Source organism: Echinops telfairi, unplaced genomic scaffold, assembly GCF_000313985.2.
Source record: "Echinops telfairi isolate 266 unplaced genomic scaffold, ASM31398v2 ScPeMD7_18;HRSCAF=68, whole genome shotgun sequence".
NCBI lineage: Eukaryota > Metazoa > Chordata > Mammalia > Afrosoricida > Tenrecidae > Echinops > Echinops telfairi.
The window spans coordinates 86267225-86293879 of record NW_022103915.1 but is presented as its reverse complement, the minus strand read 5'-3'; the positions used below and the strand labels follow the sequence as shown (position 1 = coordinate 86293879).

General features: G+C 42.2%; 2 protein-coding genes across 2 annotated transcripts; one reads left to right on the top strand and one right to left on the bottom strand.

Annotated features, from left to right (window-relative positions):
- The first annotated feature begins 1140 nt into the window (after positions 1-1140).
- Positions 1141-20906, top strand: TOX4 (TOX high mobility group box family member 4). The gene is made up of 9 exons (XM_004698452.2): positions 1141-1204; positions 1418-1486; positions 8761-9003; positions 10087-10347; positions 10672-10902; positions 13444-13524; positions 14411-15154; positions 15978-16141; positions 17791-20906. Exons 1-9 carry the CDS (start codon positions 1199-1201, stop codon positions 17849-17851), a joined length of 1860 nt encoding a protein of 619 aa, XP_004698509.1. The 5' UTR covers positions 1141-1198; the 3' UTR covers positions 17852-20906.
- Positions 19024-26655, bottom strand: METTL3 (methyltransferase 3, N6-adenosine-methyltransferase complex catalytic subunit). The gene is made up of 10 exons (XM_004698455.2): positions 24818-26655; positions 24330-24734; positions 22795-22970; positions 21971-22187; positions 21619-21806; positions 20624-20662; positions 20346-20454; positions 20160-20225; positions 19916-20028; positions 19024-19240 (listed from the first exon to the last, which is right to left on the bottom strand). Exons 1-10 carry the CDS (start codon positions 25076-25078, stop codon positions 19129-19131), a joined length of 1686 nt encoding a protein of 561 aa, XP_004698512.2. The 5' UTR covers positions 25079-26655; the 3' UTR covers positions 19024-19128.

Sequence of the window (26655 nt, the reverse complement as noted above, 5' to 3'; positions counted from 1 at the left end):
AAAGAGCATCTAACAATTTTGAAAGTATTTCCTGATATATTTTTGGAGTCACTGTCTAGTCCTCCTACCTGAAACAATGTTTCTTTTTTGCAACTCTAGGACTTTTTAATCTGAGGAAGGAGCCTATCTAAGAAATGGGTTTTGCAGAATGAGACACATTAGATGTTCAATAATTCCCAGAGTTCATTGAAAGATCACTTCTTTCATAGGAGTATGAAGACTGGCCATCCCAATAAGGGACTTTGGTTTATCTGATATTTGTCTCATCTCAAGGTATTATGAGACCCCAAATTTAAAAACTTCAGTCCACTTACGTTAAAAATACTTGGCCATAACTCAAGAGCATTTGCCCTATTTTCTATTTATCTACAGTGCTTTGCACATAGCATGAACCATTCTGATTTGCAAGTAGGAAAGATCACCAGTACATCTCAAGATAGAGGACTGAGAAGCACTTGCTCAGTGCCACCTGTAGGTAGGCGGACTATATCGAAAACCATCTCCATTCTAAGGTGCTGCAGTTCATAAAGAAGATAAAAGAATAGTTTCTTACCCTTCTAGATTACTTTATGAAGAATCAGGGATAACTAATGAAAACAAAACAAAACAAGCCACTAAATCTCTTTCCCTCTGCATAGTAGAAATAGAACGTTAATCAATAAGAATGTAAAAGTAAAACCTTTTTTCTCCCTTTATGCAATTTTTTTCTCGCTGTGCACTCAGAGACTCTTCCATTTCCATGCTTTCTATACAACTGCTGTTATTTGTGAGAACAAAATTCTAAAAGAAACATGTCTTCTTAATGGACTTTATAGGGGCAGGGAAGGGGGGTTTCGGGTGGGGGACGAGAAGGGGGATCTGATCAACCCTTTCGAACCTCCGTTTTAAAACTTGTCATTTACAAACCATTGTCTTCAGGTGTTTCCATTCTTTTCTCCAGCTTTCTTTCTTGCCACTTGGCGCTTCAAACGCCAAGCTCCAGACAGTTCCCCGCCCAAGTGGCCTGATTCTGCTCGCCTGCAGCTCCCCCTCCGGGCTCCAGGGGGCGAGCGTCAGCCGCTCGCTCCGCTCGGCCTGGCCGGGCCCTGCTTGGACGCCAGGGCGACGCACGTCCTTCCGGAAGTGACGTAAGTTCCGAGTTCGCTGGGGGCGGTGAGAGCGATGAGGAAACTGAGACGGTGGGAGCAGTTGTGTGAAGATGGAGGTAAGAACCCGGACGCCAAGAAGGCTGGCGAGAGGCTGCAGGCGACGGGGCGGAAGCAGAGGCGAGAGGCCGGGAGGAGAGGCGGCTGACGGGGGAGGAGCGAGGCAGCCGGGTTGGAGGCGTGTTGTCAGAAGGTCGGGGTCAGAAGACGTCGCTTGGGGCTAACTCCTTGCTCCCCCTAACTTACTCCCGTGGCTTTCTTTTGGTCTCCAGTTTCCCGGAGGAAGTGACAATTACTTGACGATCACAGGACCCTCGCACCCCTTCCTGTCAGGGGCCGAGGTGAGCCGAGCCGCCGACGCTGCGGGGGAGGGCTGAGGCCGCGGCAGTGGCGGGGCGCGGGTGGCGGGGAGGAGCGCGCGGGCGCCCGGACGGGGCTGGGGACCTGGGGCCGCGATTGGTGCTGAGGTCGGTGGCAGCGGGTTTACCGCGCCTGCCCGGGGCGGGGCGGGGGACGGGGCCCGGTGAACTGCTGTCATCGGGGCAAACGAGCAGGACGGTGGACAGAGATCACCTGTGTAAGGAGGAGCGTCAGTAGGAGTCGGAAGCCTGTGGATGGGCTCATTTTGCTGGGGAGAAAGACTGCCAGCAATTTTGAGAGATCGACAATGTTTAGCTAAAGAAATTTGGCCAGGGGGTGGAGCTTACCTAGGAGGGGTGAAGTGTGGCTGTGCGTTAATTCTCGAAAGGAGCTCTTGTTGATGGGGTTTTTCGTAATTTAGGTTTCCACCTATAAAACGTTGATTGGTGTGCTCACATACTTGACGCCGGCTTGTTTTGCTACTGCAGGCTCGTGGCGAACCTTTAGCTCAGGCTGGAACCTTCCTTGCAGGTTTCCGGGACGAACTCTTTTCGGGGTAGAAAGCCCTGTGTTTCTCCCTTTGGTGAAAAGAAAGGAAATAGCTGTCAAAAGAATGCGAAGGGAATAACGTGGTTCTGCTTTCCTGTGACTCAGACTCTGGGCAGGTTGCTTTGTCTTTGTAGGTCAGGTTCCTCAGCTATCAAATAATTTTACGATATTTTGAAGTAATAATAATAGTTTACTATTACTACTAGTAAATAGGTTGTAGTAATAGATTATAATATTTTGAAGTAAAGATCATTTACTATTCGTGGGAAGGTTCTTGTTGAAATGGTGTCAGAATACAGATTTGCATCACATATACGTAGCACATAAGAGAAAAGTGGATTGTAAATTTTCCAATCTTTGAGAATGTGTGAATTCTAGAACCTTCTCTGGCCTTCCGAACATTTAATCTCTCTGCTCCCCAGACTAGTGTGAATTATTTGTATCAGTTTTAGTACCTGAATTCTCAATTGATTTTAACTAAGGTTTATCTTTTTTTAAAATTTTAATCAAGGCTTATCTTATTCTATAATAAACTCTGAAATTATCTCGGACAAGAGTTAGATTTACAAAGAGTAGTTTCTGGCTTTTTAAAATTGTAAATTGAGCAATGGTTTACATTACAGAGTAGATCATTCATTTTACATTCAATTATTCATACACATTTTGTTTCCTGCCATTCCTTGAAATCATCTACATGTAACATCACTTAAGCCATTCCTGTTCCCATTCCTCCTTTTGCCTTGACCCTTCTGAACTTTGTCCTTGGGCAAGTGCTGCCCTTTTGATATCAAATTGTTGATTATTCTAAGGTGTGCTTACCTTGCTAGTGTTATTGTTTCTCTTATATACCTGTGTTAGTCTGGGTTGACTAGAGAAACAAATCCAGAGACAATCGTGTATAAGAGAAAGCTTTATATCAAAGAGCAATTGTATATTGAGAAAACATCCCAGCCCAGTCAAAAATCACATCCATAAGGCCGTTATTAGCCCATATGTCCCATATTAGTCCATAAATTCCTCTTCACACTCACAACACATAGGATGATGCCGAATGCAGGAAGATCACAGGCCAATGGGTGGAAAGTCTTGTGGATCCAGTGGTGGTGGAAGCATCTACAGGGCTCTGGCTGCCATCAGCATGGTTCCATGTGGCTTGTCAACAGGAATGAGGAGAGAGAGATCCCAGAATTCTCATGAGAAGGTTACCACGCCCATAAGGAGGAATCATCAATCTAGACTCTACCCCTTCATTCTTTTATCAAGTTGACATGAAATTGTGTAACTATCACCATACCTTGGCTGAAATGTGAGCCATCGGGGGTGAGTTCAGTTCCAGATCTGAAGGGTGACTAAGGACCATAGTTCCAGGGGTTCCATCAGCTTCTGTCTGATAAGTAAGCCTGATCTCTGATTTTGAGTTTTGTTCCACCTTTTTCTCTGCCTGTCTCTCAAGGACCTTCTAACATAATCCCTTTCAGAGCAGTTGGTAGTGGTGGATGGACCATCTTAGCTCTCTAATCTCAGGCTTGTGGAGACTGATGTTTGCATTGTCCATTAGTCCACTTGAGTAATGGTTTCCACATGTCTCCAATCTGCATCACTCTTCTTCTCCCTGGCTGGGGAGAGATCAATAGTTGCACCATAGATGGCTATTCACAACTCAGTCTTTGCCTACCAAAGTTGGATGTAGAACATTGTCTTTCTGCACCTTGCCTTGCCAGTTGACCTTGGTGTCCCCAAGACTGTGGTCATGAGCCACCCCCCCCAGCCCCAGTTATTTATTCTCTCAAGATATTTGGCTATGTCTTAAGTTTTCCTAACTGCCCTGTGTAGTTGCTAGTTTTGAAACTTGTTTAATGCTATTATTATTTATTACCCCTAAACAGAAAACATAAACTAAATAAGCAGCCAGTTTAGAAATGATGTAAACTAAAACTCTTCTTTGGGGCTTTGAAGTCTGATTGTCAGTTTTCTGCATGAGGTCTCCACCATTTAAATTCATTATTTTGGACTATTATAGATTCCACATTGACCTAATCCATGTAAAAGTACATTCCAAAACTAAATATGATAGCTTTCAAATGTCCCTACTATTCTTAATCATCTACCCCTTTTATGAACTTGTGTGATCGAGAGGTAACAGCATAGAAATGGCTCCCTTTTATAGCATCAACAGTCTTCCAGTTTAAGTCTGATCTTTGTGTATTCATTTATGAATTGATGGAAAAACTCACACCCTGCTTTGTCAGGAAGCACTAAGCTTGGAACTCATTTCGGCAGCTGAGGACTTTTGTTGTTACGTTTTCATTTTTCAGGTCCCCGGGTATAGCACAATGTTTTGCTCTTGGCTGGTCATTCAAATGTTGGTGATTGAAACCTACCCAGCATCACCAGAGAAGAAAGGCCTGCAGTCTGCCTCTGTAAAGATGACAGCCAAGAAAAACCTATGAAGCAGTTCTGTTCTATAACATATGGGGCTTCCAAAGCAACAAACTAAAACCAAACCCAACAAGAGTTCTTCTTTTTCTCATGACAACTTCTACATTTTCTCCCCTTTAAAAAACTAAAAACAAAAAAACAAACCCTTTATTTTATGAGCTTGTGTTTTTTGTTGTATCTGATCTTCCTATGAACCACCCTAAATAAAATGTAGAAATTATACAAAGATACAATTTTTAAAATTCCTTTTTAGGGTTTTTTTTTTGCAAGATAAGGGTAGCTGTCTACAAGAAGCATTAGCCATAAAACACTGAAAAACTGAACTTCATTAAAATAAGAATCTCTGATTTGAAGGAAGTTAATTTTTTATTTTCTCTCATTCAGATTGGCTTTTACTCAGTGGTATTTATTTTGAGTACTTTGGGGATATAAGACATAAGACTCTTATGTCCCTCAGGAAAAGTACTTATAACAATTTTAAAAATTAAAAAAAATAAATAAAAGGATAACAAAACCAGTCGCCTTTGAGCAGATTCTGACCCTGGCAACCTTGTTTGGGTCAGGAGAACCGTGTTCCATTGGGCTTCCTGGGTGTTTTGTTAAGTGGGTCTTCAGGCCTTTCTTTCAAAGCACCGCTCTCTAGTGGACTTGAACTCCCAGCTTTTGGTTTTCAGCCAGAGGTGGTTGATTGCATAATGCTAGATGACTTCAGGCTAAGTAAACAGTCACTACTGTAAGTTTGTCATTGAATTGAGCTTTTCTATGATGAATAATCTATATGAGAAACTCTTTAAAGAAATGCTATACTGTGTATTTTGGTATCGAGGATTGAGAATGTGGTTATTTTCACTTGTTGGTTCTCTCAGTAACTAAGCATCTTTGCTTATAAACTGTCATTCCCAAACTGTTCCCTCTCTCAAAAAGGACAAAAAGACCCAAGAACTTAATAGAGAAGGAAAAGGAAGCTGAGTGAGATGGGTAACTACTCCATTTTTCTCTTTTCATCTCTGCCCCAAGCGCTTTATTATTTACTACAACTTTAGCTGTGTATTCAACAGTTTAGGGTATAAGCTAGTCACACAATAGATCCACTAACATAAAGGCATTCATTATTGGGTTTCTACCCATAATTTTATAATTTGTGGTGGTAAAAGAACTTTAGACTGTCTCCATGTTTTTTATAATGTGTAGTTTACTCTTTTGTACTTTCAATAATTGCAGTTGTTTTCTACTCATTTTTAAAAGAAGAAACAAATCAACCCTTTCTCAAAAATAAAACAATCAATAAAAAGCCCACCATTCCAGCCACAGATACTGAATAATAAGAACGCTGTTTCCACACCCCAGGAGAGAGTACGTAGAAAGAATGACTGGTTGAGCTGATACAGTGTGCCCTCTGCCCGTTTGGTTTTCAGTGTAGTCTAAGTGGGCATTCCCGAGGGTTTATGAAAGGTTCTCTCTCTAGAACCACGGCCTCTTGTTTTGGATATTAATTTCTTTCTTTTTTAGCTCTCAGTAGCAAATGGTATCATTTTTCATATCTAAGCCTTTTTGGTTTGTTGTGATAGGCAGAAAAGAATAGTAATTTTTTGCTTTGCTAAAGCAATCTATTTTTGTCAAGTGGAAAACTCCAATTATATCATTAATCTAGTCCAATAAATGGTTCCCTGGATCTGTTTTTCTTTCCCTATAACTATTTAAGTTTCTTTACATGAGGATTTGGTAAGCATCTTTGTACTTTTCACAAAATAATGCTCACATGATCCTAAACTTAACTTTTGGAAAGAGTCATAGACCTAAAGTTAAGAATTTTCACCAATAAGAAAAATTACAAATTGTGTACTGAGAAAGCTGGTGTGTGTGTGTGTGTGTGTGTGTGCGTAGCAGGGGAGGGGTGTTGTTCACATGGGCAGGGGTGCAGGTTTAGTCTTTCCCATCAAGAAATGCCCGTTCTTTCGATACAAATGATTGGGGTCAGAATGGAGACCCCAAACCCATCTGTAGACAATTGGACATCCCTCACAGAAAGGTCACAAGGAAAGAGCAAGACAGTGAGGGTGCAGCATAGCACTGACGGAACACAAAACATTCCTTTAGTGCTTTAAGATTTCCTCCTCCCCAGTGTCATGATCCCAGTTCTACCTTACAAATCCGGCTAGACCGGAGCATGTACAGTGGTACAGATAAAAACTCTTGTCACACGGAATCCAGGACAGACAAACCCCTCAGGAACAGTAATGGTAGCGATACCATGAGGGTAGGGGGAAGGTGGGGGGGGGGCGGGGGGAGAAATGGGGACTTAACTATAATGATCGATGTATAACCCACCCCCCACCCCCCAAGGGAGGTGAAAAACAGAAATGTGGGTGAAGGGAGACAGTGGACGGTGTAAGATATGAAAATAGAAATAATTTCTAATTTACCAAGGGTTCATAAGAGTGGGAGGGTAGGGGAGGGAGGGAAAAATAGGAGCTGATACCAAGGGCTCAAGCAGAAAGAAAATGTTTTGAAAATGATGATGGCAACACATGTACAAATGTGTTTGATACAATTGATGTATGGGTAGTTATAAGAGCTGTAAGAGCCCCCAGTAAAATGATTAATTAAAGAAATGCCTGTTCTTATGCTCCATATGTGCTCTTAACTTATATTTCCCACAGCTCTCAAATTTTCACGATACTAAGTACAACAGTAAGGATCTTGAAAAGAAAATGTGGGAAGGAAGATGTGTGCATTAAAAAAAAACAAATCCAGGGAATTTTTTTCTGTTTGCCAATGTGGTTCAGAGATGGGCATTTTTACAGACAAGCATTTTTCTCTTTAGTTTCTACCAGCTGGAAATACTTTTTAGTAATATATTTGTCTTCATGAAAACAAGAACCATATTAATGAGACCCTTTCTGGATACTTTGAGGAAACTTAAAGAATGCATTGTTTAATCATGAGGGGGAAAAATAGTTTAGGTGCCTATTTGATCTGATCACTTAATATTTACTATGTGTTTAATGTGTTGACAGAATTTAACTTCTAAATTCAGATTACTTGTGATAATTTGTTGGGAGCAGTTGACAAGTTAATGATAATTAGGATATTAATATTTTCATTAAGAACAATGGTGAATAATGGCTTATTTAAACATTTATATATGTGAGGTGCTGTGATAAGCCTTTGTGCACTAAATCTCTTGTCCTAATAATAACCATATGAAGGCTTTGCCATTATAATCCCAATTTTGTAGATAAGGAAAACCAGTCGAAGTCATATAATAAATGGCAAAGGTGGGACTACAACTCAGGTCTCTGACACCAAACTATCTTGATTTTTTTTTCTCTTCCTCTTATAATGCTCCATGTTTGCAGATGCCTCCCTTTTAGTATCAGAAAAGGAACTGTAGCAGTTGATGTGTTTTAGATCAGGCAGAATCTTTTAGCTATTAAAGATTTCAGAATAGAAAGCATGTGTTGTTACTGGTCTCGTTGGATTCGGAGGAGAAGGAACTATACCTTTAGCCAGCTGGAATAACCTTTTCTCTCCTCCCTTACAGAAAGCTTGGTCAGAGAAAGAGTAGGAATGTGTTCTGGACCTGTTGAACAACCAGTTTGCCGTTTGACTAGCTTTTGTGAAGGTTTTTCTTCTCACTATTACTATCTTGGCATTATTGAGTTTTCCAAAAGTCCTGTACAATGGGAGTCTTTTTATTTGTGGGTAACATCGTACTTGCTAAAATGGAGGGGAGATAGGAAACTCTACACTAAGTACAAATGTTTAGAGGCGAATCGGGTTCCAATGACAGATCTTCTTCAAAGGAACCTAAAATAGTAGTCACCATGTAATTGGCTGGTTGACAATGATTTTCTATTGTCTTACAATTCAGGTGTAATGATTGTGAAATAACTGCTATTCATTAGAATCTCTAGAGAGGTTTCAAGCGTTGTAGCTTAGACGTTATGTGGCTGGATTCTCACTACTGAAAGAATTGCTCATTAGAACAATAGGCATCATAATTTAGGACAACCAAGATGATAAGGTAGAAAGCAAATAAAGTGATTGAAATTTGTAATAGATGTTTCCAGCCTTGTATGTGCCACATGACCAAGAGTATGAGGAAGAAGAGAGTTTTACTTTTAGAACTAAGACCTGAGAAACTTCTAGAAACAGTAGGTTCTCACCTGAACAGAAGTACACAGACTCAGTACTCTGCTATGGTCTTCACTTAGCAGTGTGCCTCTTCTCACTAATTCTTTTCTCCTTTTTTTCCCTCCTGCAGACATTCCATACCCCAAGTTTGGGTGATGAGGAATTTGAAATTCCACCGATTTCCTTGGATTCTGATCCCACACTGGCTGTCTCAGATGTGGTTGGCCACTTTGATGACCTAGCAGACCCTTCCTCCTCACAGGATGGCAGCTTTTCAGCCCAGTATGGGGTCCAGACATTGGACATGCCCGTGGGCATGACCCATGGCTTGATGGAGCAGGGCGGGGGGCTCCTGAGTGGGGGCTTAAGCATGGTAAGGGGGAAAGCAGTATTATCAGGCTTATCCAAGCTCATGTGCATAGTGTTAATGGAGACAAAGTAATGCTATTCCCTGCTATCTGTGGATACTACTTGTTTCTAGTATTGGGACAAAAAGCCAACCAACAAAGACTTAATTTTCCCTGGGAAAAAATGAGATTCAAAAAAATTTTGCCAAATGCTTACTTTTAACCCTGAAGTGAACATGATTATGTTTTTTGGAGGAGGAAAAAAGCTCCCAGTTCCTCCTTTTTTACCAGGATGCACACAGGTTCAGTCTATATACATCTAGTTAAAGGTTTGTTTTTTCCCCTTCCCCTTCCTTTATGGGCTTTGTATTCTAGGATTCAGATCTAATTGTATTAACTGATACCTTGGTAGATATAAAGTTGTCAGTCAAATGTGTTGTGGATCAGTCTGTGCTCTAAATATGTGTGTTGGGCTGCCAGCACATCTCATCAGCAGAAGCAGCTTTATTCCCTATTTTGATGCCAAACACCTCTTACCATTTTTTTAAGTTAAAAACCATTTTATTTTCTTTTTAATTTTTTAAAAATTATTTTATTGGGGACTCGTACAATTCTCATCACAACCCATACATACATCCACTGTGTCAAGCACATACGTACATTCGCTGCCCTCATCATTCTCAAAACATTTGCCCTCCACCTCAGCCCTTAATATCGGTTGCTCATTTCCCCCCTCCCCTCCCACTCCCCCCTTAACTCTTAACATTTGCCTTATTCTGATAGCCTGTGTATTACCATTTTAAAAGCTATTATTTTGGGGAGGGCTCTGAGGGGAAGTTTTTCTTTACCCAGGTGTGGCCACAACCTCCTAATTACTGAATAATTTGTTCTTTAATTTGTCCAGAATTAAGACTGATTATTTGTTTACTTTGGAATAGGTGCTAATGCTCAATCTGTTTTGTGTGTAGTCAAGTTAACTTTTGTTTTGTAGGGTTTAAACAACGATTTAATTTGTGTAAGCAGGGTGTTTACAAACTGTCCTAAATCCAGGGGGGAAAGGATGCTCTTTTTTATATTCAGTGTTTAATTAGTCCTTCTTCTTCTCTCAGGACTTGGACCATTCAATAGGAACACAGTATAGTGCCAATCCACCTGTTACAATTGATGTACCAATGACAGACATGACATCTGGCTTGATGGGGCATAGCCAGCTGACTACCATTGATCAGTCAGAACTGAGTTCTCAGCTTGGCTTGAGCTTAGGGGGTGGCACCATCCTGCCACCTGCCCAGTCTCCTGAGGATCGTCTTTCAACCACCCCTTCACCTACTAGTTCACTTCATGAGGATGGTGTTGAGGATTTCCGCAGGGTGAGGCTTTCCCTGCCCAAATCGATTCTGCCATGAGACTCTAGCATCAGACTCTGGGAATACAGAGCCTAGCCACTATTCCTTACTTCTGCCCTGCCCTTTCCTCCGTGTTCCTGCCTTATAATGCTCCTCCCAGTCCCCCTCTTGACTTTTTGCATAAGTTACTACTCTTTTAATTGTATTGCCTTTATTCTTAGCATTTATGAAAATGTCATTTATGTGGCTAGATAGCTTCCTCACCCAGCTAGTAAAAATCCTTCCCTTACAGTTCTCCAGACACTGTACTTCCTTTCTTCTTTGTAATTCTTTTTTCCCTCCCCACAGCAACTTCATTGCCCGAAGACAGTTGTAGTGGAAACAGGGAAAAAGCAGAAAGCTCCAAAGAAAAGAAGAAAGAAAGATCCTAATGAACCTCAAAAACCAGTTTCGGCATATGCCTTATTTTTCCGTGATACACAGGCTGCCATCAAGGGACAGAATCCCAATGCCACTTTTGGGGAGGTCTCAAAAATTGTGGCCTCTATGTGGGACAGTCTTGGAGAAGAGCAGAAACAGGCAAGTAACTAGTGAACTAGTGGATAATATATATTGTAGCATTTGTTGATTAAAGTGATAACTCATTTTTTAACATTTTCTTACCTGCCCTTATTATTGTCAGCTCTTGTCTCTTTGTCTTAGAAGTTGCAACTGTTCGCTGAAATCAGAAAACCTTTAAACATATTAATAATTATAAAAACACTGACTCTTGACAATAACCTTGTAAAATAGCTAAGTTGCCACTTTTACTGAATGTGAAGACCAGGGCTGTGTCAGTACATTGCCTAGTTAAATCACTTAAGCGGTAGAGCTGAGACTCTACTCAGATTCTTTAATTCCAAGCCCCATGTGCTTTTCACTAATAATGTCTTATAATTCCTAATCATTTTTCAACTGTTTCATTTTTAGATATTTAACTTTTCTAAGCCTCATTTTTCCCATCGGTAAACTTAAGCTTATTTCTTGGTAAGTTACATGCTAAAGGTACTTGGCATACTCTTAACGTCCACACTACTTATATTGGGCTTTCTCACTGGTCCAATGTTAACTTAAAAACTGTGGTTAATCTCCCTTAGGCAATTTCCATCTGATAGGGCCTTTATTTCATGGGACTTTCCAGTTAATTGTCCTAGTAACATGTTTAGCGTCTCTGTATTACTTCCTAGTTTGAAGTACTAGGGTCTGGGGTCTTAAAAGCTTGAAAGTGTGGGTGAAGGGAGATGTTGGACAGTGTAAGACATAACAAAATAATAATTTATAAATTATCAAGGGTTTGTGAGGGAGGGGGAAAAATGAGGAGCTGATACCAAGGGCTCAAGTAGAAAGAAAATGCTTTGAGAATGATGGTGGCAACAAATGTACAAATGTGCTTGACACAAAGGATGTATACTTGGAATGTGATAAGAGTTGTACGAGCCCCCAATAAAATGATTTTTAAAAGAAAAAAATATATAAAATGAACTATTCCTTAAAAAACAAAAAACAAAATCAAGCCTTGAAAGTGGCAGTCCAAGGCACAACAATTGGTTTCTATTCGTCTAGAACAATATAGGAAGGCGAGTCAGGAATAGGAGGAGGGTGTGGCTTGTGTGCTAATTGCCTCCATGAACACCTGCCTTCTTTGCCACAAGACCAGAAGAACTGAATGTTGCCTGGCTACCATTACGGAATATTTTGATCCAAGATTCCACAGAAGAATCCTGAAATGCAGAATGGAATTTCACATTCTCATGAACTTTTCTTAGAGCCATGGAAGGTGGATGAACCTCTGAAACTGTTGCCCTGAGATCATCTTTAAACTTTCAACAACAAAAAAACTCTCAAAATCGCACAATGGTATAACTTGTTGGAAATGTCTGCTTTGAGCATAGTGTTCTTTAACAGTGGTGTCAAATGGACAAGAATAGCTCCAAAAATTAGATTGGTACCTTAGCTTGCTGTGAATTTATGTTAACTGGGAGAATTCAGAACAATTCAGAAATGAGGTTGGGGTTGGTTAACAAGTTGAAGAATCTAACTAGTGCCACTAAGTGACTCATGTAGAACTGTTGAATTTGTGTATGGTTGGCTGTATATATTCCTCAACAAAATCGATGAAATTTTATTTTAAAAGAAGCTTAATTTGAGTTAAATGAAATTGTGATGCTAGAGAGAGAGTTAAAGGAAAAAGATGGCTGTCAGTACCATTGCTCTAGACTCGCAGTTCCGGTGTCAGAATCTACTTTTTAATGTCTGAAATAAAAAGCTGAACTTATTTAATAAATTATATGTCACTGCTCAACATACCAGTCAAAATGTGAAGCTTTACAACAACAGCAATTTATTACTTCTCATGATTCTGAGAGTTGTTTGGGTGATTTTTCTACTGTTCCTGCTGTGTCGTCAAATGATGGTTGGTATTGCAGTCCAAGATAACCATCAGCTGGTGCTGCCTGTGGGCTGGGATGCTTTGGTTTTCCTTCTCATGGCCTTTCATCTTCTAAATTGACTACACTAGCTACTGTCCTTGTGGCAGACTTGGAGCAGCGTTCTGAGAAGGCAAAACAGATACTCCTAGTTCTCTTATGTCTTACTAGTGTGCGGCACTTCAGCCACATTGTAATGGTCCAGTAAGTGACAGAGCAAGCCCAGACCCAGTTTTTGATGGTAGGAAAGGCTTGCAGGACAGCCAGAATTGTTGTGACCATCTTTGCAAACAGTTTACCCCATTCTTTGAGAGTACACTGGTAAGGCATGGTCCTCTGGCCCAGCAAACTGCTGATCGTAAGTGTAGTTTGGGTCGGGCTTTGTTCGGTTTACAGAAGTGGGCATGGGTTGACAATAGAAGCTGCCTTGAAGTTTTCTTGGAGGGTGGTTATTCTGGCAATCTGTTGATTTGGCTGGCTTTCAGAAGAATACTGATCAGAATAATCGTTAGCTTTCAGAAGTAGTATATTCACTAAGAGGAGTTATTCATGCTTATTTGGCTGAAGTAAATTGTCATTTATTGATGGATGATATAGAGTTAACCATCTTTTCTGGGAGCATGAGGCTCTTTCAAATTGTCTGTACTTTCTCCAGGTTTATAAGCGGAAAACTGAGGCTGCCAAGAAAGAGTATCTGAAGGCTCTGGCTGCTTATAAAGACAGCCAAGAATGTCAGGTAGGACTTTGACTGTATTTGGATACTACTGTAGGGGAATATATTTACATCATTAGGAATTTTTTTCTGAACAGTGTTTTAGAAGTTACTAAATCCTGTGGAGCCTATTGGTACTACCGTGTTTCCCCGAAAGTAAGACATCCCCCGAAAATAAGACCTACTTACAGTTTTGCCTCTCGTTGAAATATAAGGCACCCCTCCCCCGAAAATAAGGCCACCCGAAGTTACCTTAACTATGGACTCTCAACCGTAGTGGCGGGTGCCGCCGTGCAGCTCACTGTTGGCCACAGCGCAGCTGGAGCAGACAGGAAGTGCGAGGTCTCTTTTAATAAAACAATAAACACGTACCGTATTCTTCTTCATGGAAAAATAAGATATCCCCTGAAAATACGGCCTAGCGCATCTTTGGGAACAAAAATTAATTTAAGAGACTGTCTTATTTTCGGGGAACCGGTATATAGTATAAACAAAGGCAGCATTGATGGCATAGTGGGTTACAAGTTGGACTGCTTACCCCAAGGTCAGCAGTTTGAAACCACCAGCTCCTTTGTAGGCGAAAGATCAGACATTCTACTTCTGTCACGATTTAGTCTCAGAAATCCACAGTTCTGCTCTGTCCTTTGGGGTCGTTATGAATTAGAATTGACTCGATAGCAGGGAGTTTTGAGTATTAAAACCTTAAAAATGTCTTAATAACTTTTCTGTTTTTCCCAGCATGTAAAACCTTGTCAAACAGTCTTCCTGAGTTTATTTGTAGTTTCTAGTGTTTACTTTGCTGGGGTACACCCCATTTGAAATCAGTCTGTATTCTCTTTCCTTGGGTCATGGTTAGAGTATGTCCTGGGTAGAGCATGAATCTCCCAATGACTTTTTTGTCTGCTTTTAGGCCACTGTGGAGACAGTCGAACTGGATCCAGTGCCACCAGCACAGACTCCCTCTCCACCTCCTATGGCTACCGTTGACCCAGCATCTCCAGCACCAGCCGCAACAGAGCCCCCTGCTCTGTCCCCTTCTATTGTCGTTAACTCCACTCTTTCGTCCTATGTTGCAAACCAGGCACCTTCGGGGCCAGGGGGCCAGCCTAATATCACCAAATTGATCATTACCAAACAAGTGTTGCCCTCTTCTATTACCATGTCTCAAGGAGGGATGGTTACTGTTATCCCAGCCACAGTGGTGACCTCCCGGGGGCTGCAGTTAGGCCAAACAAGTACAGCCACTATCCAGCCGAGCCAGCAAGCCCAGATTGTCACTCGGTCAGTGTTGCAGGCAGCAGCAGCTGCTGCTGCTTCTATGCAGCTGCCTCCACCCCGACTCCAGCCCCCTCCATTACAACAGATGCCTCAGCCCCCAGCTCAGCAGCAAGTGACCATTCTTCAACAGCCTCCCCCTCTCCAGGCCATGCAACAACCTCCACCTCAGAAAGTCCGAATCAATTTACAGCAGCAGCCACCTCCTCTGCAGATCAAGATTGTGCCTCAGCCCGCGCTGAAAATGCAAACTACCTTAGTTCCACCAACTGTGGAAAGTAGTCCCGAGCGGCCCATGAACAGTAGTCCTGAGGCCCCTACAGTAGAGGCCACTTCTCCTGAGACAATCTGTGAGATGATCACAGATGTAGTTCCTGAGGTGAGTTTTTGTTCTCAAATCTTTCCTCTCGATTGGTACACACGAGCGATTTTGGCTGGCCCAGTGAAAGAGGGATTACAACTAGCATTGACTCCATGGCACACTGGGAATCTGAAACATGAAGCTGCAGAAAGCAAAGTGCCCACAGCAGTGACTTTTCCTACTCAACTGCCCTCATTTAACAGGGGCCGCACCATAGTTTGACTCGAGAGGATTCAGACAAAACAGAGTGTTTCTTTTCAGAAGTTATCTGTCCAAGTACTCAGAAGCTTTGGTGACATGAACCCTTCCATTTCTCTGAGGTCTCGATTGCTTGGCTTGATTCAGTGAGGGGTAAATGCCCTCAACAGTAGTTGGTTCATGTGCCTTGTTTTAACTTGTGGTCATCTTAAAATAGAGGACTTGAGAGTGTAGCTCTGATAATTGAAACATTCACTTAAAGGAACTAAGTGTATCAAAAGGGAACTATTTCTAAGTTCTTCCTCACCCTGCCGCCCTTGGCCTTTTCCAGATAGTTGAGGGGACTCAACACTACTCATTTTACTCCATTCCTGCTTTGTGTAGGGACTATTCAAGTGTAGAACAGTCAGTTGTGGGTAGGATTTAAAGCAGCAGTAGCTTATGTCTAGAATCCCTAATAGAAAGATTCACCATGTCAATGTGCTTGTTAAAATTTTAGTTGGACTAGGAGAGGCCAAGATTTTCATTGCTGCCTGGGAGGAATTCTAACACAAGGTACTCCATTGAGTCTCAGGGTACATTTGACTGGCTGGCTAGGCAAAAAGCAATCTAATCCACACTTGGTACTCTCTTCCTCTCATAGGTCGAGTCTCCTTCTCAGATGGATGTTGAATTGGTGAACACATCTCCTGTAATACTCTCACCCCAGCCTCGATGTGTGAGGTCAGGGTGTGAGAACCCTCCTGTTGTGAGCAAGGACTGGGACAATGAGTACTGCAGCAATGAGTGTGTGGTGAAGCACTGCAGGTGAACTTTCGGTTCTTTTAAAAACAATCTTGGTATTGCTAAATCAGCTGTTGAGAAGCATGGTGACCTTGAGGTGTATAATCCCCATTGCATTAGGTGGAGTTGGTTGCTTCCCATATTCTATTGGAAAGGCTACTGGAAAAGCCCCTTCATAAGGGCCTATTATTCTCCACATAGCTAAAGATAATATAAGTTTACTCTTCAATAATCACATTGCCTCTGTTCCTTAAAAAGACATTAAGCTATTAGTATTAGCCCATCTCCCTAGTGCAAATCAGACCACTTAAGAGAAGTAGAATTTGTAGAAAAATGGATAAAGTGTTGGTAATATTTTGTTAACATATGGAAGGTTGCTTGCATATAGGAAACAAAATAGGATAATGTGCTAAATATTGGGGGAGTTCTGAGAATTTTGCTTGCCTTAGATCTTCCTGGGATTTACCTACATCCATGAAAGAAGAAGGCATTACTATTTATCACAAATTTTCTCCAGTAGATAGAACGGGGCTTTATCTTACTGCCTCTATTTTTGACATTTAGGACCATTTCCCAGTATTCCTATTGGGTGATACCATTTCAGTGCTGCACTATTTAAGACACAGTACGAAGGGGGTACACCCCAAAAAACACAGTTGCTCTGGGCAGAGCTTTCGTAGTTTGCATTTTACCACTAGGTGAGCATCGAGCAACTCCCTCTGAGTTCCTGCACCCAGTGGCATCACCTGGGAAGGTACTCTCTGGTCAGTGAATTTTTTCATAAAAGCAGTTTCCCTCGAACTTTGTTTTTTTGTGTTTGATCACCAATTCCAGAGAAGAGTATGCAGCTGTGAAATTTTGTTTCATGCTCAGGGAAAATGCCGCAGAAACTGTTGTGACGTTGAACACAACTTACAAGGACAGAGTTATGGGAAAAGCTTAAGTGTACAAGTGGTTTTTCTCATTTCAAAAATGGTGAGATGTCAATGACAAATCTCATTCAGGATGTCCGTTAACTTCCCGAACAACACGACTTGTAGTGCATTCGGACACCAGGTCAGACTGTTCATCGAGCTATTGAGGGTCTGAAAATGTTGCATAACAAGTGTGGTACAAAATAGGCCCGATTTGTGGCAGACGGGGACTGGTTTTGCCACCACAATGCACTGCTGAAGCCATTTTGGCAAACACCAGTATGCCTTTCTTGCCCAAAGCACTCTACTCACCTGACCTTGCTCAACCCTGCAACTTTTTGTTTCGGCAAATGAAGGACACGAAAGGCCAGTGATATGGCATTGTAGGAGAGGTGAAGAGAAAAAGGAGGTGCTGTCAGCCACCAAAACAGATGAGTGTGAAAAACGCTTCCAAGAATGGAGTTGCAGATTTGAGAGATGTATTACTGTATATACTCGTGTATAAGCTGAATTTTTCAGCACATTTGTAATGTAATGCAGTCTTTGTGGTAAAATTAGGTGCCTCCACTGATATTCAGGTCAGCTTATACTGGAGTACATATGGTAAGTGTAATGGAGAATACTTTGAAGGTGATAAGGTTTTGTTAAAAATTTTAAATACATAGCTTTGGGGGGCGGGGGGAGTTCTGGTTATGAGGAGGGGTAACCCCTCATATTATCTATGCTAGAATTATGTTTGTGTTTCTCTTTCTCTCTTAGGGATGTATTCTTGGCCTGGGTAGCTTCTAGAAATTCAAACACTGTGGTGTTTGTGAAGTAGTCATTTTTCTTCTCTAAACCACTGAAGACTTCTCTGCTGGGAATGTGTCCAAGAGCTTGTTTTTGAAATACAAGCTGGGCTGCTGGTCGTGCCTGATCTCAATCCATGAAGGCCCTTCCTGCTTCTCCCCTTCTCTCTGCAGTCAACAGGAGCCAGGCCATGGAGCAAGACCACTGGATTTGCTATCATCCGGAATTGCTTTTTACCCTCAAGTACAAGCAAAGACACCAGTGAGAATAGCACAGGACAGAGTAAATGGAATATGGATAAACGGAAAATACTAGTTGGTAGGGGTGGTGGTGGGTGGTGTTTGAGGAAATTTATTGGTATAATTGTCATAGGACTTACCTAAAAGATTATTAAAATGGAAGTATACTCAGCCTTGAGCCTAGGAAAGAACGCCATGGTGTGCATACAACGTAAAGGGAGTGAAAGGCTGCGTTCCAGTGTTAAAAATGGAACCACTTCTGTCATACGTACACATTAACTTCCAAAACACCAAACACACTAGGCTGTAAGGGAGATAACATCACCCAGAAGTTTTCTTATTTATTTCTTTTTACAAATGTTGTTTCTGTAGTTTTCCTTATCTGAGTTATCACAGCTTCTGTGTGTAAGAGGCAGAACCCTACATCCTTAAATTAATATAAGAGGTTTTACCAAAGTCTAAAGAAGTTGTGTTCACTTATATTTGCTGAAATATCTCATAAAGATAGGCCAGAGGTCTCTTCACCTACTATGAACTAACTCTGCACACCTTAGGTAATCTGACTAAAAGTGATTATTTCATTTTTTTCTGAGAAATAAACATTAAGAGACTTAACAAAAGTTACACAGGTGTAACAAAATAAGCAAGTGATTTAGAGCACTATAGTCCTAGAGTTATTACAATGCCAGTGGTAACCACCCTATAAGTGGAACTCAAGTTTTACCTTGAGAAATGCTATGTAGAGAACCCTTTCTTAGTATCAGTGTCACATAGTACTAGTAGTTCTTAGTTTTGATTCCGTATAGTCCTACCTTAATTACTAACATTCATCTGGAAACCTGAAAAGGACCCAAGGTTGAGATCGCTAATATTCCCATGTTACACGTAAGGAGGAGACATACATACTGAGAGATGAATTGCACAAGCTCAAACACTTAAGTGACAGCCAGATCTGATCCTGAAGTCCCGACTACATTATCAACTTTTATTTAAATAAGGAAAAAGCGCTATAGTACAGTAATATTACATTCCAGATGTAGCCTGTAAAGCCATGGCTGTGGAAGTGCTTCTATAAATTCTTAGGCTTAGAAATGATGCCATCTGGATATCGTTGCTTGAACCGGGCAACTACATCTGGGTCTAGCAAATGGATTCCATCTAGTTGGTTCCCAAGGGTGATCCTGAAACAAGAGGGGAGAAGAGGGAAACCAGAAATCCTAGAATTAAAAGACCTTAATATTGTTAAAGACTTTAACATAAATGCCAGTTAGGAATTGAGCAGGACCTGTTTCTACAATAAGCTGATCTATACTAACTGGGGGTTAGTAACTGTTGATTAGCAAGGTTTATGTCACAAAGCTATTGCTGTAGCTGCCAGTTTGGTGTTCTTTGAACAAGTGAAATGCTAGCTAGCCTGCATGTCAAAGGTGTTGCAGTTCTGGATGGATCGGACAGATTCTTAGTAACCACCAGGGGGCAGATTAGTGAGTCATAAGTTTTATCCTATAGAATCACAAAGGACTTCAGCCAATGGAGTATGGGAAACTCAATGCCTTTTGAGTTTCCAATGAATGGTAGGAAGTGGCCAAACAGCTTTAAATACATGTTTTAGATGTTTTAAAGATCCTGAGCCCAGCATAGGTCCCTAAAGCTTAGACTACTGCCCCCTTTTCAGAGGAGGAAAACCAGTCGCCACTGCTCCCCACCCCTAGCAATTAAAAACGTTTAATAGTGTAGCCCATAATCCAGGATAAAGTAAACGGTATCTGCTTTTATAGCCCCCTGATCATTCCAGCACCCCAGGGGGTGGTATCACCACACTGTGTAAGATAGAATGTGACTGGTAGTACCCTTACCAGTTGGGTTGCACATTGTGTGGTCGTCCAAATAACTCAATCTTGCGAGTACCGGGGGATAGTCTCTCAATCATGCCATAGATTTCATCTGGCTTATGACTGGTAGAACGAACCTAAGACACAGCCAACCACAGTTACAATTCCAGACTTGTTACGTTAGGAACCCCGATGAAGAATACATAGCTGACATCAATAACTGATAACATACTATGCGGAAGCTTTGGGTGTCTGGGGAAGCACGTACCTCAGCCACAATCACATCACAGTCCAGACCCTGGTTGAAGCCTTGGGGATTTCCTTTGACACCAACCTGCTCACCACAAAGAACAGGTTATTTTACGAAACCCAGCTTTGAACTTTTCCTTAATGAGAAATAATCCAATTCCTCTCTCTGCTCCACCATCTTGAGCTGGACCCCGATGCTGCTTACCAAGCAATGTTCCTTCCCGTGGTTCAGCCAGTGACCTGTACGGCCAGTCCGAATGATGCGCTGCAGTTGGTTTGTCTTCACCCAGATAATTTCATCTACCCGTTCATAACTGAGGTGGAAGGAAGGGAACTTAGAGCTTTCCCTAGGTCTTCCCAGTTTGGGGGTAGTACCAGCTACAGAGGCAAAGAATCATAGGGACCAACACACCAGAAGGGAATAATACATCCAATAACTACAGCAGGGTGTGTTTCCCCAAAACCCAAATGATTACTACTTACCCCCAGAGGTTCAAACATTCTCTGCCTAGCTCCATAGCCCTAGAAAGAGATAAGGGTTAATAATTACTTCCATACCCATGTTTTCCTCCCTCTAAAATATGTGATCAATGTAATAATTAGAAACATTTTGTCAGTAGATAGTCACAACTTTTACATGCAACATATCGTTAGGGAAACGGTACATCTAAGTACGAAAAGAATAAGACATAGTACCCATTGTCATTTACCTCATCTTTCGCATATTGTTAAATAATCTTATAAACAGAAGTTAAGTCTCAAAGGATAAAAAACAAACAAACCTGAATCAGCCATACATTTAATAGCAAGACCAGGAAAACACAGCATTTTATCTCCCACCCAATACTCATTCTGTACTACTACATCTGCCCAAACCTACATATTTTTTTTAATCGTTTTATTAGGGGCTCATACAACTCTTATCACAATCCATACATACATCAATTGTGTAAAGTGCATTTGTACATTCATTGCCCTCATCATTCTCAAAACATTTCCTCATTTTTCCCCTCCCTCCCTGCTCCCCCTTCCCTCATGAGCCCTTGATAATTTATAAATTATTTTGTCGTATCTTGCCCTATCCGACGTCTCCCTTCACCCACTTTTTTCAGGGAGGAGGTCACATATAGTTCCTTGTAATCAGTTCCCTCTTTCCAACCCACTCTCCCTCTATCCTCCCAGTATCGCCACTCACACCACTGGTCCTGTAGGGATCATCCGCCCTGGATTCCCTGTGTTTCCAGTTCCTGTCTGTACCAGTGTACCTCCTCTGGTCTAGCCAGACTTGCAAAGTAGAATTCATATGACAGTGGGGGCGTTTAGGAACTAGAGGAAAGTTGTATTTCTCATTGTTGCTACATCGCACCCTGACTGGCTCGTCTCTTCCCCGAGACCCCTCTGCAAGGGGATCTCCAGTGGCCTAATGGGCTTTGGGTCTCCACTCCGCACTCAAACCTACATATTTTTAAGTGCATTACCTGCCTGTGACCCAGAGGAAGAGAAAGCCATCATCCTGCAGTACTGGAATGTTGAGCCTGCGCATCTCATCGTCCGTCAGGGTTCCATAGGGGAGCTCCATGTGAATATCCCAGGGGGGGTCAGCCATGACAACAGCGAACTTGCCCAGGATGCTGACGTCCAGGTAGCGGATGTCACAACAGATCCACTGCAGGAGGTGGGGATTGGTCATCTTCCCTCTCATTGTCAGGTTCATGACCCCAGACCCTTAGAAACATTTCCCACTCCATTTCCAGTCAGCAGGATGGGTTGCTTTCCCACACATTTGGCTGCCCCACTGGGTCCTAAGTCTAGAAGCAGATATATAGGTACCTGAGGCGGGAAGAGCCGATCTACACTGGCGTCGCCTCCAACACTCTGTGTAAGAGCAAGCTCCTGGCTCGGTGGATGGTCTCTGCTGCCAGGGGCCTCAGAGTCCATGCAGGCATCAATTTCATAGTGAACATACTTGCAGGTGTCCATGTGGAAACACGTGTTCAGGAAAGAGCAGTCACCTAAGGACTCATCCGTGTGTTTATTGATGATCCGTCTGGGGGGATACAGAGCAAGAATAGGGGGGGGGATCACATTCTGGATTTAGAACACAGTCACTCAAGTTCCAAATTTTCCTCTCCCACTTCCCCCCTCATCCTATTTCTTTCTATTAGAGTTTCCTGCAAGAATGTTGAGAGGCGGGTGACACAGAAATCCGTAATTATTAGAAAAGACTAATTACTGAGCAGAGACTTAGCTTCCAATTATTAGAAAAGACTAATTACTGAGCAGAGACTTAGCTTCCTTGAAAGCAGTAGTAGATTTACTGTCTAGAGCAGAGTAAATCTCTGGGTGGGGTCTAGTTCTAAGACCATATTCTTTTCAGAGAACCCTTGCAGTGGGGCTCAGAGCTGGTGATGCTTTGCTGCTGCAAGACATTCTGGTGGTATACCTTAAAAGCTCACATCTGGCAGGCAGTCTATATTTCCCACAAAACACCACACCACTTCTGACAGTATATACCTTCTGAGTCTAGAGGGCTTACATATCCAAAAAACGAAATAAGGGATTCAAGACAGACACCCAAAAGACTGGAAGGAGTGTGCTGAAATGGAAGGACTGCTTGTAGGAGGCTGATCACACCTCTTTCCCTCCCAAGAGACCTGAAGTGCAGCTTGCGGCACGGCCGGTCGGCGTCACTGGCTTTCATGCATTCCTCCTTGGTGCCGTAGTCGCAGAACTCTTGCACTTGGGCCCGACCTCGAGAGCGGAACTTTTCAACAATAGATTGTTCCTTGGCTGTAGTAGTATTTAACAGTTCTAGGATCTCCTGGCTGACCTGTAACAGAAGCAGCTTTGGCCTTGAAGGTGCTTGTAGGTCTAATTAGTTCATACACGACACTAATGTCCTATAAAATTCAACTCCCCCCGCCCCCCACGACCAGAAAAACACAAACTAACAAAAAACCACCCCAAACTCACTGAATGCTGACTCTCAGCCCCTGTGCATTTCTGAGATCGTAACTGTTTGTGGGAGTAGAAAGCCCCATCTTTCTCCCGCCAGTGGAGCTGCTGGTGGTTTCAGACTGCCAACCCTGGGAATACTCGCAGTCAACCGTGCACCCACTGTACCACCAAGGCTCCTCAAAGGGGCAGATAAACTAACAATATGGGAAACGAGCCCCGGAAAAAAAGACTCATCACAGGGTCAGTCCTTCCTCATTTGGGAGAGAAGTAAAACACACGAGGCCTTGCCTCCCACTCTGGAGCCCTGGTGGTGCAGGGAGTGAGGGGCTAGGCTGCTAGCAGGAAGGTTACAGGTCTGCGCCCACAGCTGCTCCAGGGGAGAAGGATGAGACCGTCTGGAGTCTTACTGTCCCAGAGAGCTGCTAGGAATTGGAAATGACTCAACCACATTGGATTCCAGATGTTCCTACTGTTAAGCATTAACCCCCAACTTCCCAGGACAGCAGTCCTTCCATTAAGAATCTAAACGATTGGGTCTTGATTCCGGGTGCTAAAGATTTTATTGTCTGACTGAGCCTGCATCTATAAGGGAAAGTACGCTGGTTATCCTCATTTTATAAACAAGACATGAGAATCGAGAAGTTAAATTCACCTAAGTAGCAGAAGGATGTTGTTCCCCTGTCTATACTCAGAATAACTATCCTGCTAAATCACTTTGTTTAATCAACAGTTTCTATAATTATTGATCCAGCACTATCTTCCAGTATTTATCTCCCTCTATGAAAGGTCTTTTAAAACGTTCATGCAAAAAATTCATTCAAATTCTCCATGAATTTTAAAATCTCCTTTATATTTCTATATTTGGCTTACCTTGAATATGGACTCTTCTGAACAGATTCAATGGCAAAGATTCCCTAAACCTGGGTTTCTCAAATTTGGCATTAATGGCATTCTGGGCTAGAAAGTCTTTTGTTGGTGGTGGGCAGGAGTCCTGTGTCTTATAGGAAGTTTAGGAGCATTCCCGTCTCTATCCACTAGTTAACAGGAGCCACCCCAAGTTGATAACCAAATCTCCAGACAACAGCAAATGTCCTTGGGGTGTTAAGGCACCCCACCGACTGCTCTATGCCTTCAAGTTAAGGACTGCTCTTTGCTTAGAGGTAACCCCTTTGGAAGCTATCGTTCAGAGCATATGCATGAACCTTGGGGCACTTTTCATTCTGACACCTACCTTTTTGCTCTGTTGTTCCTTAGTTGACTGTTGGTTCAGAAGGCTTTCTATCTCCAGATCAACATCAGAGGCTGCATGTTTTCTTGATTTCTTGGCCGGCTCCTTGGCTGGTTCTGATGCTGAAGAGGCCAGACCAGAAGCCAATGAGCTGGCAAAAGCAGCTACAGCGGTCGAGTCCTGCTCTGCACGCCGCTTCTGTCCTGAAATGGTTCCTGCTACCTCCCCGGAACCCTTCTTCTCTGCCACAGCAACCATCATGGCAGAGAGCTTGGAGTGGTCAGCGTAGGTCACAAGAGTAGGGTGCGCGTCATCTTGTAGGAGGCCCCGCTTTACCTCAATCAACTCCTGAGCGGCAAACTTCTGGAGAAGGCTTTCCACCCCAGCTTGAGTGGCAGGGGCATCTGGCTGGGGAAGGAGGGGATGGAAATAAGACACTGACCATGAACTGAAGAAATGGTAGACACCAACCTTCTGTACAAAGTCATTACCGTGGAGATGGCAAGACAGATGGACACAGCATCAGTGGGTAATGTTAGGGTCAGATCAGAGAGGTGGTGTAACAACTTCGTCTCTAACTCAGGATCTGTAGCTAGTTCAGGAACAGCTGAAACTGTGCTGGGCTTAGGGCCACCAGAGGTAGCTATAGTAGGCACTGGGCTGTCACTACGAAAGGTTGGGGACAGTGCTGACTCCGGATTCCGTAGATCTAGGAATGAGGGGAACAAGAGAAAATGACAAAGGCAATCCATGTCAATATATTCCCCAGGAACCAAAATTTTAACCCTTGTTAGCACATCGTAGCATGCAAGGAAATGCTCTGACCAATGTCAGCACTACATTATCTTTACTCAGTCATACTCTAGCATTTGTTGCTTTGCCAAAAGAACCCCGGACGTTCTAGGAAGTACCCATTCTTTCTCTACTGGTTAAGAGATGTCTTCCTAATTCCATGTCTTTGCTGTGTTTTAAAGGAAATAAAGTAATAACACGGGAGATTTAAATCCCCCCAGTAGCACCTTTCATTTACTCTGATAGGACAATGGATATAATCAACCTGCGTTTCAATAAAAACCAGAAATATTTTCAACAACAACTTCTGCTATGAGGTTCAAATGTTAGCGATTTAAGACCACTGACCTTCAGGGGATATGTAAAATGACAGTGCTGTGTGACCTTTAACACTCACAAAAATCTTAGCGCGCATTGCTGAGGCCCCCAGCACCAAGCGAAGTTTCTCACCTACTCTCTTGGGTCACAAGCTAGGTAGACAATCTCAAGAGTCAAATGAAGGTATTACCTTTGGGAAAGCCTAATATCTCTGCGTGGCTAGTTAAATATAGATGAAATATGAAGATAAATTCATAGGACTTGGAATTCTGTTAAACCAAGTATTACATAGTAGGTCAGTAGTTTACACTTATAAATGTTTTGAATAGTTAGAAATTTCTAATCCAATGGCACTGAATCTATTAAATTTGACTGGAAGGTCCCAAAATACACCAAATACTGGTATATTTTATGAAAATAAGTTAAAGCACCCTTTTAGGAAAATAGACTTCTTAGTTCGGTTAACATTAACTGGAAACCCATGTACATTTTTAAATGGTGCATTTCAGACATTAACTAAACCTGTCAAAAGGCGTAACAGATCATTTATTTACGTTCTAGAACTAGGATTCTGACAATAGAACATGGAATGGGAGGAAAGGATGATGTGTCTGCATTTTAAATCAGCATTCAGTAAGTGGAGTCCCTTAGCTTGTTGGGCAGCTTTTGAGATTTTAATAATATCCTCGGCATAAATACATAAATTATGCATTTCCCCTCAATTTATACTCTATACTCAACACCTCGCATGGAGCAGTCTTCCAACGGCAGTGGTTTTGTTAAAAGGCCTGCACCTGACCTGACACACAAGGAGGAGCTTGGCAAACACATCTCGTGACATGGACAAACTGGAGGGAATTATGCTCAGCAAGTTAGTCAACTCATGAAGATAATTATTTTATGACACCATTACTATAAAGTGGGGAAAAGTGGTTTTCATACGAAAGGAAGAGACTTTTAAGACTGCAATGAGGCCGGGACTGGAGGGAGGGTGAGAGGGAAAAGGGAAGGTGGGTGGGAAAAAGAAAATAGAACTGCATATACACGGGCGTTTCAGGGACACGATCACTGTTTTGACGAGACGGGCTGCACAACTATACATATTACATTTTTCTTCGTGCTGTAGTCTATAAATAAAAGGGAAAATAATAATTAAAATAAATTTAAAATAATAGAAGGGCCACAGCCTTAAAAAAACCCTCTAATTTACCTATCACAC

Coding starts and splice junctions, on each gene's coding strand:
- TOX4 (XM_004698452.2), top strand. Junction 1,487..8,760: donor CCTTCCTGTCAGGGGCCGAG/GTGAGCCGAGCC, acceptor TCCCTCCTGCAG/ACATTCCATACCCCAAGTTT. Junction 16,142..17,790: donor TGTGTGGTGAAGCACTGCAG/GTGAACTTTCGG, acceptor TTTCTCTCTTAG/GGATGTATTCTTGGCCTGGG.
- METTL3 (XM_004698455.2), bottom strand. CDS start 25,078: ATGGATTGCCTTTGTCATTTTCTCTTGTTCCCCTCATTCCTAGATCTA. Junction 24,735..24,817: donor TCTGTCTTGCCATCTCCACG/GTAATGACTTTG, acceptor CTCCTTCCCCAG/CCAGATGCCCCTGCCACTCA. Junction 22,971..24,329: donor AGGAACAACAGAGCAAAAAG/GTAGGTGTCAGA, acceptor CTTCTGTTACAG/GTCAGCCAGGAGATCCTAGA.